Source organism: Nerophis ophidion, linkage group LG04 (genome assembly GCF_033978795.1).
Source record: "Nerophis ophidion isolate RoL-2023_Sa linkage group LG04, RoL_Noph_v1.0, whole genome shotgun sequence".
Classification (NCBI taxonomy): domain Eukaryota; kingdom Metazoa; phylum Chordata; class Actinopteri; order Syngnathiformes; family Syngnathidae; genus Nerophis; species Nerophis ophidion.
In genome coordinates, this window is record NC_084614.1 from 68,486,064 (window position 1) to 68,498,763 (window position 12,700).

At 45.8% G+C, this 12,700-nt stretch overlaps 1 protein-coding gene across 2 annotated transcripts in view; it reads left to right on the plus strand.

Annotated features, from left to right (window-relative positions):
* The window catches only part of tmem132e (transmembrane protein 132E), a 975,100-nt gene that overhangs the window by 647,910 nt on the left and 314,490 nt on the right, over nucleotides 1–12,700 (plus strand). For both annotated transcript variants that reach the window (XM_061898877.1, XM_061898876.1), the window contains exon 2: nucleotides 4,319–5,261. In XM_061898877.1, the coding sequence (XP_061754861.1) occupies nucleotides 4,319–5,261 (943 nt within the window). The remainder of the gene's footprint in view (nucleotides 1–4,318; nucleotides 5,262–12,700) is intronic.

Here is a 12,700-nt window from a genome sequence, read left to right on the forward strand (position 1 = left end):
TTAATTGGTTTACATCCTGATAAGTTGTCTCTTTGATATCAACATCAGCTGCTTTTATTTAGACTCTGACGTCAAAAATCATTGTTTTGATCAGAAAATGTGCAAAAGTCGGCTTTACAAACAAAGTGTTGTTCGAAAAATTGCATTCGGGTCATTTTTACGGGTTTGGCTGTTTTGTACCTTCAGAAATGTTTTAGTTCTTGACGTCAAATACCCCTTGTTTGAATCGGAACCCGTGCAAAAGTCGGATTTACCGAGAAAAGTAGCATTTTATCGTTAAAGACCATCATTACCGGGCGCGGCCACCGCTGCTGCCCACTGCTCCCCTTACTTCCCAGGGGGTGATCAAGGGTGATGGGTCAAATGCAGAGAATAATTTCGCCACACCTAGTGTGTGTGTGACAATCATTGGTACTTTAACGTTAACTTTTAACAACGACAAGCTTTATGTGTTAGGGTTTACTGTTGGTGGCGTTTAGAATATTGAATAGTGTTTATTGATTGGTTCTCAAACTTTTACAACCAAGTGCCACCGTAATAACCAATTAAAATACAGTAGCGCAGTTGGCCTAAGTACTCATTAAAAACAAAGCAGATGTTTAATTTAAAGAGTATATTCAATATGTTGTTTGTGTGTTTGGAAACTAAGATTACACACAGCTTGAACAGTAACACTGTGTTTGAATACAGGAAAATAAAACACTGTACTTTAATTAAGTGATACCCTGGCGTACCACTAGATCAGGGGTGTCAAACTCAAATAGAGTGGGCCAAAATTTAAAACCTAACAAAGCCGCGGGCCGATGTTGAACAAATTAACCTTTTAATAGGGACCCAAACAAGTTCTACATTGAATATTGAACAAGCAAGGCTTATATAACTTGATAATGACATGCAAAATCGAGTTTCAAATAATTATAAAAATTAAAAAATATCAATGGCATAGCAAATAAAATTTTAATAAAAATTGAATGCCTCTTTTCGGCGGTGGGGTTGAGGTGGACGGGGTTTGGTGATAGCGGGGGGTGTATACTGTAGCGTCCCGGTAGAGTTAGTGCTGCAAGGCGTACTGGGTAGTTATTCTGTTGTGTTTATGTTGTGTTACGGTGCGGATGTTCTCCCGAAATGTGTCATTCTTGTTTGGTGTGGGTTCACAGTGTGGCGCATATTTGTAACAGTGTTAAAGTTGTTTATACGGCCACCCTCAGTGTGACCTGTATGGCTGTTGACCAAGTATGGCTTGCATTCACTTGTGTGTGTGTATAAGCCGCATATATTATGTGACTGGGCCGGCACGCTGTTTGTATGGAGGAAAAGCGGACGTAGAGAACGCCAAAGGCAGTGCCTTTAAAGCCCACCCCAAATATTGTTGTCCCGGATGAAATTAGGGAGGGGCACTGAACTTCGGGAGTCTCCCCGGGAATATCGGGAGGGTTGGCAAGTAAGAGTATTAGCGGTGAATGCGGTGCTACAGCGGCGGGCCAGCTCTAATGCTAATTTGATATTGCCTCAAGGGCCAAGTGAAATTACACGGCGGGCCAAATTTGGCCCGCGGGCCAGAGTTTGACACCCATGCACTAGATGAAGCCTGCGGACCACATTTTGAGAATCGCTGGTCTGGTTGTTGAAATCCTGAGTAATTTGCCACAAAACGTCAAAACAACACGTCAGAAATCATTAACTGGCTTAGAACATGCACAAAAGTCTGATTTAGAAGAAGTAGAGTCGGCCATTTTTACGTGAAATTTGATTATCTTCTAGTTTTTTTTTACATCCTGAGGAAGGGGGCTCTTTGATCTTAATCTCTCCAACTTCTAAAGCCAATCCTTGTCGTTTTGCCTTAAAACGTCACATGGACGTCACTTCCATGTTTTGGTTGTAGGATGGGTGCTGACATCCTTCCCACTGTAAACCGGACCAGAGTATCGTTACAAAACAGCGTTCTGTGAATTTTACAAGAGTCGTTTAAGCTTTGAAGTTTTTTAGCTGTGTTACCACACCAGGCCTCAGTTCATCCAACTTCAGTTATAATCAATGTTAAATATATTTAATGATTTAATACAATTATCATATATGAACTAAAAACATAATGATGATAAAAAACCAGCACCTCCAAGTCCGTGGTTCTCTCCGGAAACGGTTAGAGAGCCATCTCCGGGTTAGAGAGGAGATCTTTCTTTGCTCCTGCCCCAAGCGTAGAAGTTCAAGTACCTCGGGGTCTAGTTGACGAGTGAGGGAAGAGTGGATCGTGAGATCGACAGGCGGACTGTTGCGGCATCTACAGTGATGCGGGCACAAAACGGCACTCGCCAAAAACTCTCATCAGAAAAGCATGTTTAATATAAATAGTGGGATTGTCCTCTTCGAAAAACCCTATTGAAACAAAAATATATTTTTCCCTATCTTTTTCTATTTTTATACATTTTCGAAAAGCTCCATGGAGCCACTAAGGAGGCACGAAAGAGCTGCAGGTTGCAGACCACTGAGCTAGGCGAAGTAGCTGGGGAGAGCCAAGTCTGGGCTTCTCTGCGAACCGACTTTGGATAAGCGGAAGTGGATGGATAAAAAAATGAAATATGAACATAAATTATTTTAAAGAATACAATGTATGATGTACAAAAAATTGGGTTACTTCAAAAACATTTTTAAAATATTTTCCTGTCACGTTTATTTGCAAAACAAATGTCGCAACTAGTTTGAAAAAGATGATACCATTTTTTTTTCGTCCACAAAATCAGAAAAGTAGAAGGTGCTGATGAGTTGACTGCACATGGTAGAGTAGATCGGGGTCACCAACCTTTTTGAAACCAAGGGCTTCTTCTTGGGTACTGATTAATGCGAAGGGCTACCAGTTTGATACACACTTAAATAAATTGCCAGAAATAGCCAATTTGCTCAATTTACCTTTAATAAATGAATCTATATAGATATAAAAAAATGGGTATTTCTGTTTGTCATTCCGTCGTACATTTTTTTTACTTTTACGGAAGGTTTTTTATAGAGATTAAATTATGAAAAAACACTTAATTGAACAGTTTAAAAGAGGAGAAAACACGAAAAAAATTAAAATTACATTTTGAAACAGTTTATCTTCAAGTTCGACTCTTTAAAAATTAAACTGAAAAAAAATTATACTGAAAAAAAATTAAGAGAAAAACTAGCTAATTCGAATCTTTTTGAAAAAATTAAAAAAATTATTTATGGAACATCATTAGTAATTTTTCCTGATTAAGATTAATTTTAGAATTTTTATGTTTTAAATAGGTTCAAATCCAATCTAGACTTTGTTAGAATATATAACAAAATGGACCAAGCTATATTTCTAACAAAGACAAATCATTATTTTTTCTAGATTTCCCAGAACCAAAATTTTAAAAGCAATTCAAAAGACTTTGAAATAAGATTCAGATTTGATTCCACAGATTTTATAGATTTGTCAGAATTATTTTTTGGAATTTTAATCATAGTAAGTTTGAAGAAATACTTCACAAATATTCTTCGTCGAAAAAACAGAAGCTAAAATGAAGAAATAAATTAAAATGTATTTATTATTCTTTACAATAAAAAAACAATACTTGAACATTGATTAAATTGTTTGGAAATAAGAGGAAGGAATTTAAAAACCTAAAAAGGTATATGTGTTTAAAATCCTAAAATCATTTTTAGGTTGTATTATTTCTCTAAAATGGTCTTTCTGAAAGTTATAAGAAGCAAAGTAAAAAAAATAAATGAATTTATTTCAACAAGTGAAGACCAAGTCTTTAAAATATTTTCTTGGATTTTCAAATTCTGTTTGAGTTTTGTCTCTCTTAGAATTAAAATTGTCGAGCACAGCGGGCGACTCATCTGGTCCGTGTTGGTGACCCCTGAAGTAGATGATGACGTCACAAACATGTACTCGGGAAAGTTTGGTTGCTTTGCCCCGCGACCCCGAAAGGGAATAAGCGGTAGAAAATGGATGGATGAATGGATGCATTGAGAGTTGCTTGTACTTTGTTAACTTTGTCTTTTTCCACTCTGAACTATGAACTCAGTTCTTTATTTTCATGCCTTGAAACACTAGCTAAGTGTTTACAAGTGCTTCCTTTTAAGCATGAAAGTTCAGTTAAGCCAGTTTGGACTGTACGGATCCCCAGTGCAACCATGGTAACGACTGACAATAGCAAATATCAAAGCTAATGTTCTATGTCTGAATTGAGTTGAGAAACCTGGGATAGACTCCAGCCCCCATCCCTCTGACCATGAGTAGGGCAGACCTTTGGAAAAAAAATGAAGATGGTTGACTTTAACGTTGTTTTTGCTTTCTCTCTATCCGCAGCTCTCGCAGGGAAAGTCTCCCCGACCAGTTCCGACGGCCTCTTCGGCTCCTCGGCGGCGACGGCCCGTCCTACGCCCCCCAGCGTCTACCTGCCGGCCAACTTCAAAATGTCCAACGCGCAGCTCGCCTTCTTTCTGCGAGAGGCTCAGGTCTCGGGACAAAACGCGGGGGCCAGCGGCGGACACCCTCTGCAGCGCTCTGAGAGTTTTGTGGTTTTCCAGACAAAGGACCTCCCTGCCATCAATATCAGCTTCGGGCCTTTTGCCCGGGACCAGTCGCTGTCTAAGGAGTTGCTTCAGCCAACCAGTCCGCTGGACATCCCTGGCCAGCTGACCGTCAACTGGAAGGTGCGAGCCTTCATTGTCCAGTCCAGGGTGTTCTCCAACAACCCCGCGGTGCAGGTGTTTTTCTACATCGCCGGCCGGGATTGGGACGACTTCAAGGCTCAGGACAAGCTGCCGTGCGTCCGCCTGCATGCCTTCCGCGACGTCCGGGAGATTAAAACGTCGTGCCGCATGAAAGGCAACCTGGCGCAGTGTCTGGCCCAGCTGGAGTTGCCGGCGACCTGGTTTAACACCAACGTGGCGCCCCTGGGTCGCCGGAAAGGCTCCGGGGACGGACTCCTGGACGGACTCACCGGCGAGACCCTCCAGACAGAGCTCTACTACACGCTGCACGAGCCCAACACGGAAGGCGAGTGCGGCGAGACCTCGGGCCACAGGGCCGGCGGAGGGTCCAGGGGGGAGCCTCTGTCGCAGCACCCCCTGCTGCGCATCGGCAGCATCAGCCTGTATCAGGCCAGCCAGGAGCAGCTGCTGGTGGACAAGCAGCTGGACAAGAACATGTTCCTCAGGCTGCCAGAGAAGCCTCTCAAGCCTGGAGAGACACTCAGGATCTTCTTGTACTTGATGCCCAACTCCTCTGTAGAGCAGTTCACCCTCAAGTAAGTTGCATTCGGTCTGTTTCCTCAAAGCCATGTTGCAGTAACGTTTCACCTTTGACAACCTGAAATGCTTTTTCCTGGTCGGAAGCAACTCTTGACCAAAAGGGTTGTTTTCTGGCTCATTTATGTCATATCTTGCCAACCATAACGTTTATTTATAAACTGTGGTAATTTGTCGTACAAAATGCAAATGTGTTTTTTAAAATTACCGGATTTTCCACACCATAGGGTGCACCGGATTAGAAGGCCCACTGCTGATAAATGGTCTATTTGGGATCTTTTTTCATATATAAGGCATGCCGGATTATAGGGCACATTAAATAAGTCTTTTTTTTTTTTCTAAATGGAGAATACAAACCCCGTGTCCGTATGAGTTGGGAAATAGTGTTAGATGGAAATATAAACGGAATACAACGATTTGCAAATCCTTTTCAACCCATATTCAGTTGAATGCACTACAGAGACAAGATATTTGATCTTTAACCCTTGTATTATCCATCCATCCATCCATCATCTTCCGCTTATCCGAGGTCGGGTCGCGGGGGCAGCAGCCTAAGCAGGGAAGCCCAGACTTCCCTATCTCCAGCCACTTCGTCTAGCTCTTACCGGGGGATCCCGAGGCGTTCCCAGGCCAGCCGGGAGACATAGTCTTTCCAACGTGTCCTGGGTCTTCCCCGTGGCCTCCTACCAGCTGGACGTGCCCTAAACACATCCCTAGGGAGGCGTTCGGGTGGCATCCTGACCAGATGCCCGAACCACCTCATCTGGCTCCTCTCCATGTGGAGGAGCAGCGGCTTTACGTTGAGTTCCTCCCGGATGGCAGAGCTTCTCACCCTATCTCTAAGGGAGAGCCCCGCCACCCGGCGGAGGAAACTCATTTCGGCCGCTTGTACCCGTGATCTTATCCTTTCGGTCATGACCCAAAGCTCATGACCATAGGTGAGGATGGGAACGTAGATCGACCGGTAAATTGAGAGCTTTGCCTTCCGGCTCAGCTCCTTCTTCACCACAACGGATCGATACAACGTCCGCATTACTGAAGACGCCGCACCGATCCGCCTGTCGATCTCACGATCCACTCTTCCCCCACTCGTGAACAAGACTCCTAGGTACTTGAACTCCTCCACTTGGGGCAGGGTCTCCTCCCCAACCCGGAGATGGCACTCCACCCTTTTCCGGGCGAGAACCATGGACTCGGACTTGGAGGTGCTGATTCTCATTCCGGTCGCTTCACACTCGGCTGCGAACCGATCCAGTGAGAGCTGAAGATCCCGGCCAGATGAAGCCATCAGGACTACATCATCTGCAAAAAGCAGAGACCTAATCCCGTGGCCACCAAACCGGAACCCCTCAACGCCTTGACTGCGCCTAGAAATTCTGTCCATAAAAGTTATGAACAGAATCGGTGACAAAGGACAGCCTTGGCGGAGTCCAACCTTCACTGGAAACGTGTCCGACTTACTGCCAGCAATGCGGACCAAGCTCTGGCACTGATCATACAGGGAGCGGACTGCCACAATAAGACATTCCGATACCCCATACTCTCTGAGCACTCCCCACAGGACTTCCCGAGGGACACGGTCGAATGCCTTCTCCAAGTCCACAAAGCACATGTAGACTGGTTGGGCAAACTCCCATGCACCCTCAAGAACCCTGCCGAGAGTATAGAGCTGGTCCACAGTTCCACGACCAGGACGAAAACCACACTGTTCCTCCTGAATCCGAGGTTCGACTATCCGGCGAAGCCTCCTCTCCAGTACACCTGAATAAACCTTACCGGGAAGGCTGAGGAGTGTGATCCCACGATAGTTGGAACACACCCTCCGGTCCCCCTTCTTAAAGAGAGGGACCACCACCCCGGTCTGCCAATCCAGAGGTACCGCCCCCGATGTCCACGCGATGCTGCAGAGTCTTGTCAACCAAGACAGCCCCACAGCATCCAGAGCCTTAAGGAACTCCGGGCGGATCTCATCCACCCCCGGGGCCTTGCCGCCGAGGAGCTTTTTAACTACCTCAGCGACCTCAGCCCCAGAAATAGGAGAGTCCACTACAGATTCCCCAGGCACCGCTTCCTCAAAGAAAGACGTGTTGGTGGGATTGAGGAGGTCTTCGAAGTATTCCCTCCACCGATCCACAACATCCGCAGTCGAAGTCAGCAGAACACCATCCGCACCATACACGGTGTTGATAGTGCACTGCTTCCCCTTCCTGAGGCGCCGTATGGTGGTCCAGAATCGCTTCGAAGCCGTCCGGAAGTCGTTTTCCATGGCTTCCCCAAACTCTTCCCATGTCCGAGTTTTTGCCTCCGCGACCGCTAAAGCTGCACACCGCTTGGCCCGTCGGTACCCGTCCACTGCCTCCGGAGTCCTATGAGCCAAAAGAACCCGATAGGACTCCTTCTTCAGCTTGACGGCATCCCTCACTGCTGGTGTCCACCAACGGGTTCTGGGATTACCGCCACGACAGGCACCAACAACTTTGCGGCCACAGCTCCAATCAGCCGCCTCGACAATAGAGGTTCGGAACATGGTCCACTCGGACTCAATGTCCCGCACCTCCCTCGTGACATGTTCAAAGTTCTCCCGGAGGTGTGAATTGAAACTCTCTCTGACAGGAGACTCTGCCAGACGTTCCCAGCAGACCCTCACAATGCGCTTGGGCCTGCCAGGTCTGTCCGGCATCCTCCCCCACCATCGCAGCCAACTCACCACCAGGTGGTGATCGGTAGAAAGCTCCGCCCCTCTCTTCACCCGAGTGTCCAAAACATAAGGCCGCAAATCCGATGACACAACTACAAAGTCGATCATGGAACTGCGGCCTAGGGTGTCCTAGTGCCAAGTGCACATATGGACACCCTTATGTTTGAACATGGTGTTTGTTATCGACAAACTGTGACGAGCACAAAAGTCCAATAACAAAACACCACTCGGGTTTAGATCCGGGCGACCATTCTTCCCAATCACGCCTCTCCAGGTTTCACTGTCGTTGCCAACATGAGCGTTGAAGTCTCCCAGTAGGACAAGGGAATCACCCGGAGGAGCACTTTCCAGTACTCCCTCGAGTGTACCCAAAAAGGGTGGGTATTCTGAACTGCTGTTTGGTGCGTAAGCACAAACAACAGTCAGGACCCGTCCCCCCACCCGAAGGCGAAGGGAAGCTACCCTCTCGTCCACTGGGTTGAACTCAAACGTACAGGCTTTGAGCCGGGGGGCAACCAGAATTGCCACCCCAGCCCGTCGCCTCTCACTGCCGGCAACGCCAGAGTGGAAGAGGGTCCAGTCCCTTTCGAGAGAACTGGTTCCAGAGCCCTTGCTGTGCGTCGAGGTGAGTCCGACTATATCCAGCCGGAACTTCTCTACCTCGTGCACTAGCTCAGGCTCCTTCCCCCCCAGTGAGGTGACGTTCCACGTCCCAAGAGCTAGCTTCTGTAGCCGAGGATCGGACCGCCAAGTGCCCTGCCTTCGGCTGCCGCCCAGCTCACAATGCACCCGACCTCTATGGCCCCTCCTATGAGTGGTGAGCCCATTGGAGGGATGACCCACGTTGCCTCTTCGGGCTGTGCCCGGCCGGGCCCCATGGGAACAGGCCCGACCACCAGGCGCTCGCCATCGTGCCCCAACTCCGGGCCTGGCTCCAGAGCGGGGCCCCGGTGACCCACGTCCGGGCGAGGGAAATCTGGGTTCATTTCGTTGTAATTCCATAGAAGTCTTTGAGCTGCTCTTTGTCTGATCACTCACCTAGGACCTGTTTGTCTTGGGAGACCCTACCAGGGGGCATGAAAACCCCCAGACAACATAGCTCCTAGGATCATTGGGACACGCAAACTCCTCTACCACGGTAAGGTAGCAGCTCAGAGAGGAGCCCTTGTATTATGTCGGGGAAAATTACATTGATTATGTTGCGGGTCATTTTTACCCGTACTGTGTAAATGCACTCAAAACAGTCAAGAAAACAGGTTAAACCAACAACAACTTTATTTTAGGTTATATAAACATTTAGAAAAGTGACATACAATACATTTTTAATTCAAATTGTATTATGTTAAGGGTCAATTTGACCCATTTCAGTTTTTGTGTTGATCAAAGTACTGGTTATCCTTTCTTTTTTAATAGAAGGGTTAAACTCATAATTTTTTTTTTTTTGCAAATAATAATTAACTTAGAATTTCATTGCTGCAACACGTTCCAAAGTAGTTGGGAAAGGGCATGTTCACCACTGTGTTACATCACCTTTTCTTTTAACCGCACTCAATAAACGTTTGGGAACTGAGGAAACTAATTGTTGAAGCTTTGAAAGTGGAATTCTTTCCCATTCTTGTTTTATGTAGAGCTTCAGTCGTCCAACAGTCTCCACTGTCGTATTTTACACTTCATAATGCGCCACAAATTTTTGATGGGAGACAGGTCTGGACTGCAGGCGGGCCAGAAAAGTACCCGCACTCTTTTTTTTACGAAACCACGCTGTTGTAACATGTGGCTTGGCATTGTCTTGCTGAAATAAGCAGGGGCGTCCATGATAACGTTGCTTGGATGACAACATATGTTGCTCCAAAACCTGTATGGACCATTCAGCATTAAAGGTGCCTTCACAGATGTGTAAGTTACCCATGCCTTGGGCACTAATACACCCCCATACCATCACAGATGCTGGCTTTTGAACTTTGCGCCTATAACAATCCGAATGGTTATTTTCCTCTTTGTTCTGGAGGACACCACGTCCTCTATTTCCAAATATAATTTGAAATGTGGACTCTTCAGACCACAAAACACCTTCCCACTTTGCATCAGTCCATCTTAGGTGAGCTCGGGCCCAGCCAAGATGGTGTAGTTTCAGGATATTGTTGATCAATGGGTTTGGCTTTGCATAGTATAGTTTTAACTTGCACTTACAGATGTAGCGACCAACTGTAGTTACTGACAGTGGTTTTATGAAGTGTTCCTGAGCCCATGTGGTGATATCCTTTACATACTGATGTCGGTTTTTGATGCAGTACCGCCTGAGGGATCACAAGTCCGTAATAACATTGCTTACGTGCAGTGATTTCTCCAGATTCTCTGAAGTTATTGAGGATTTCCCTAAATTCCTTGCAATAGCTCGTTGAGAAATGTTGTTCTGAAACTGTTCGACAATTTGCTCACAAAGTGATGACCCTCGCCCCATCCTTGTTTGTGAATTACTTAGCATTTCATGCTAAGTATTTTTTTTTTACGAAGCCACGCTGTTGTAACACGTGCTGGATATGGAAACGGGGTTTGTAATGTTGGCGGGTGGCAGTAAAGTTTCCAATGTCTCAGTTCTACTCAGTGGCCTAGTGGTTAGAGTGTTCGCCCTGAGATCGGTAGGTCGTGAGTTCAAATCCCGCCCGAGTCATACCAAAGACTATAACAGTGGGACCCAGTACCTCCCTGCTTGGCACCCAGCATTAAGGGTTGAAATTGGGGGTTAAATCACCATAAAGACAGTGGATAAACACTCCAGTACAGGGGTAGGGAACTTATGGCTCGCGAGTCAGATGTGGCTCTTCAGATGACTGCATCTGGCTCTCGGATAAATCTGGATAACACGATAAGTAATGAATAATTCCACTTGTAATCACAGTGTTAAAAATAACGTTCAAAACAGAAAACATTCTCATGTTTTTTTATGTTCAAGAAGTTGCGTTAATGGTAAGAAGTTATTTATTTATTAGTGGTTAGTGTGGGGCCTGCCCTCCTGGGGGTTTTTCAGACCACCAAGCACCGACCTGAGAGCCTGTTTCAGGGTTACAATATTTTTTATTTTTCAATAAGTCTTTCAGTTGCTTTCCATTAATTTTCTTTTTCTCTTTCGTTCTCGCTCGCGCTCTGGCTCCAGCTCCAACCCCGTCTCTCCTCCTGGCTGCTGCTTATAACAGAGCGACAGGTGATTAGATAACAAGGCGCAGGCGGGCCATCTACGCACCTGTCGCTGATTTCGAGGCCGGTCCTGCCACACACCGCTTCGCTGCAGGCCACGCCCCCTCCACAGTTAGCTTCAGAATAACAAAGTTATTACAAAGAATAAGAGACCTATTATACTTTACAAATGTTGGTCTTACTTAAAAATGCACGCGTTTAGTTGTGTTCAGTGTTAAAAAAAAATATTTTATGGATCTTACGGAAATACATTTTAAAATATTTGGCTTTTTGGCTCTCTCAGCCAAAAAGGTTCCCGACCCCCGCTCCAGTAGCCTCTCGCATCATTACCCAGCATGTCTTCTCTTCATTCGCACGAGCGGGATGTTGTTGCTTCCACTTTTTGTTTTTTTTTGTCGCCTCTCGCTTTCACACAGTACCTCCCTGCATGGCACTCGGCATTAAGGGTTGGAATTGGGGGTTAAATCACCATAAATGATTCCCGGGCGCGGCACCGCTGCTGCTCACTGCTCCCCTCACCTCCCAGGGGGTGATCAAGGGTGATGGGTCAAATGCAGAGAATAATTTCGCCACATCTAGTATGTGTGTGACAATCATTGGTACTTTAACTTTAATTGAACTTTTTACGCACTGCTGTAAAACCTTTTTTCCACTTTTACGTCACGTCTTCGGACTCCCGTTCTTTCATGCTGAGTTTTTAATAACAATCCGCGCCATTACAGCATTATCTCTGCACGCCAGTCCCGCCGTATTTTGGTCAACAACTCACAACGTATCCCACTTTGACCCCCGTGTGGAAATATGGACCTGAGAGATCTTGACTAATTCCTTCATGTTTATTAAAGTTTTTTCTTCGCAGTCATTTTCACCGTCGGATCACTGAAAAACGGAGGCAGCTGGAGGGACTTTATTACCCGCTAACTTACGTAGGATGATGAAACCGTCTGCTAACACATTATTGTAATCTTAGCATAATCTCTTACCGATTTAAACTCTAAGATTTGCTGAATAATTATTAAGCCTCAGCGGCTCATTAGGCGTCTGCAGAAAACCAGTATTGTTTCTCCCTGCAGACACACTGCATTAATGCTGATTTATTCCAACAATAAAAAAAACTTAAGAGGGGTGGAAACTTCGGGTCCAAATGAGTGAAAATCCACAGCCAAGGCAACGCTGTTTAATGAAAAATGTGTCTAAACAAACATTCGTTGACATTTCACAGCGCTTGCGACTGTGATAACACGCTGAGTAATACCAGTTTTGTCATATGGAGGCAATTAATTTCCACAAATGATAAGGCCTGACAAACACGAGCCAACGCTCGGTCCGCACAGCAGCAGCAGCAGGTTTGAGAAGTCGTAGAAAATCAGGAACACAATGTTCAAACTCGTGCTGAGTTCAGAAAAACACTCGCGGCTTTTGAGACCTCGAGAACGGCACATCGGTTTAAGGGAAATTAGGGAAAACGTTTTTTTTTTTATTCTTTTGTAGCTCAACAGATTGGCGTAGACTAACCTTTTAGAAACCAAGAGCTACTTCTTGGGT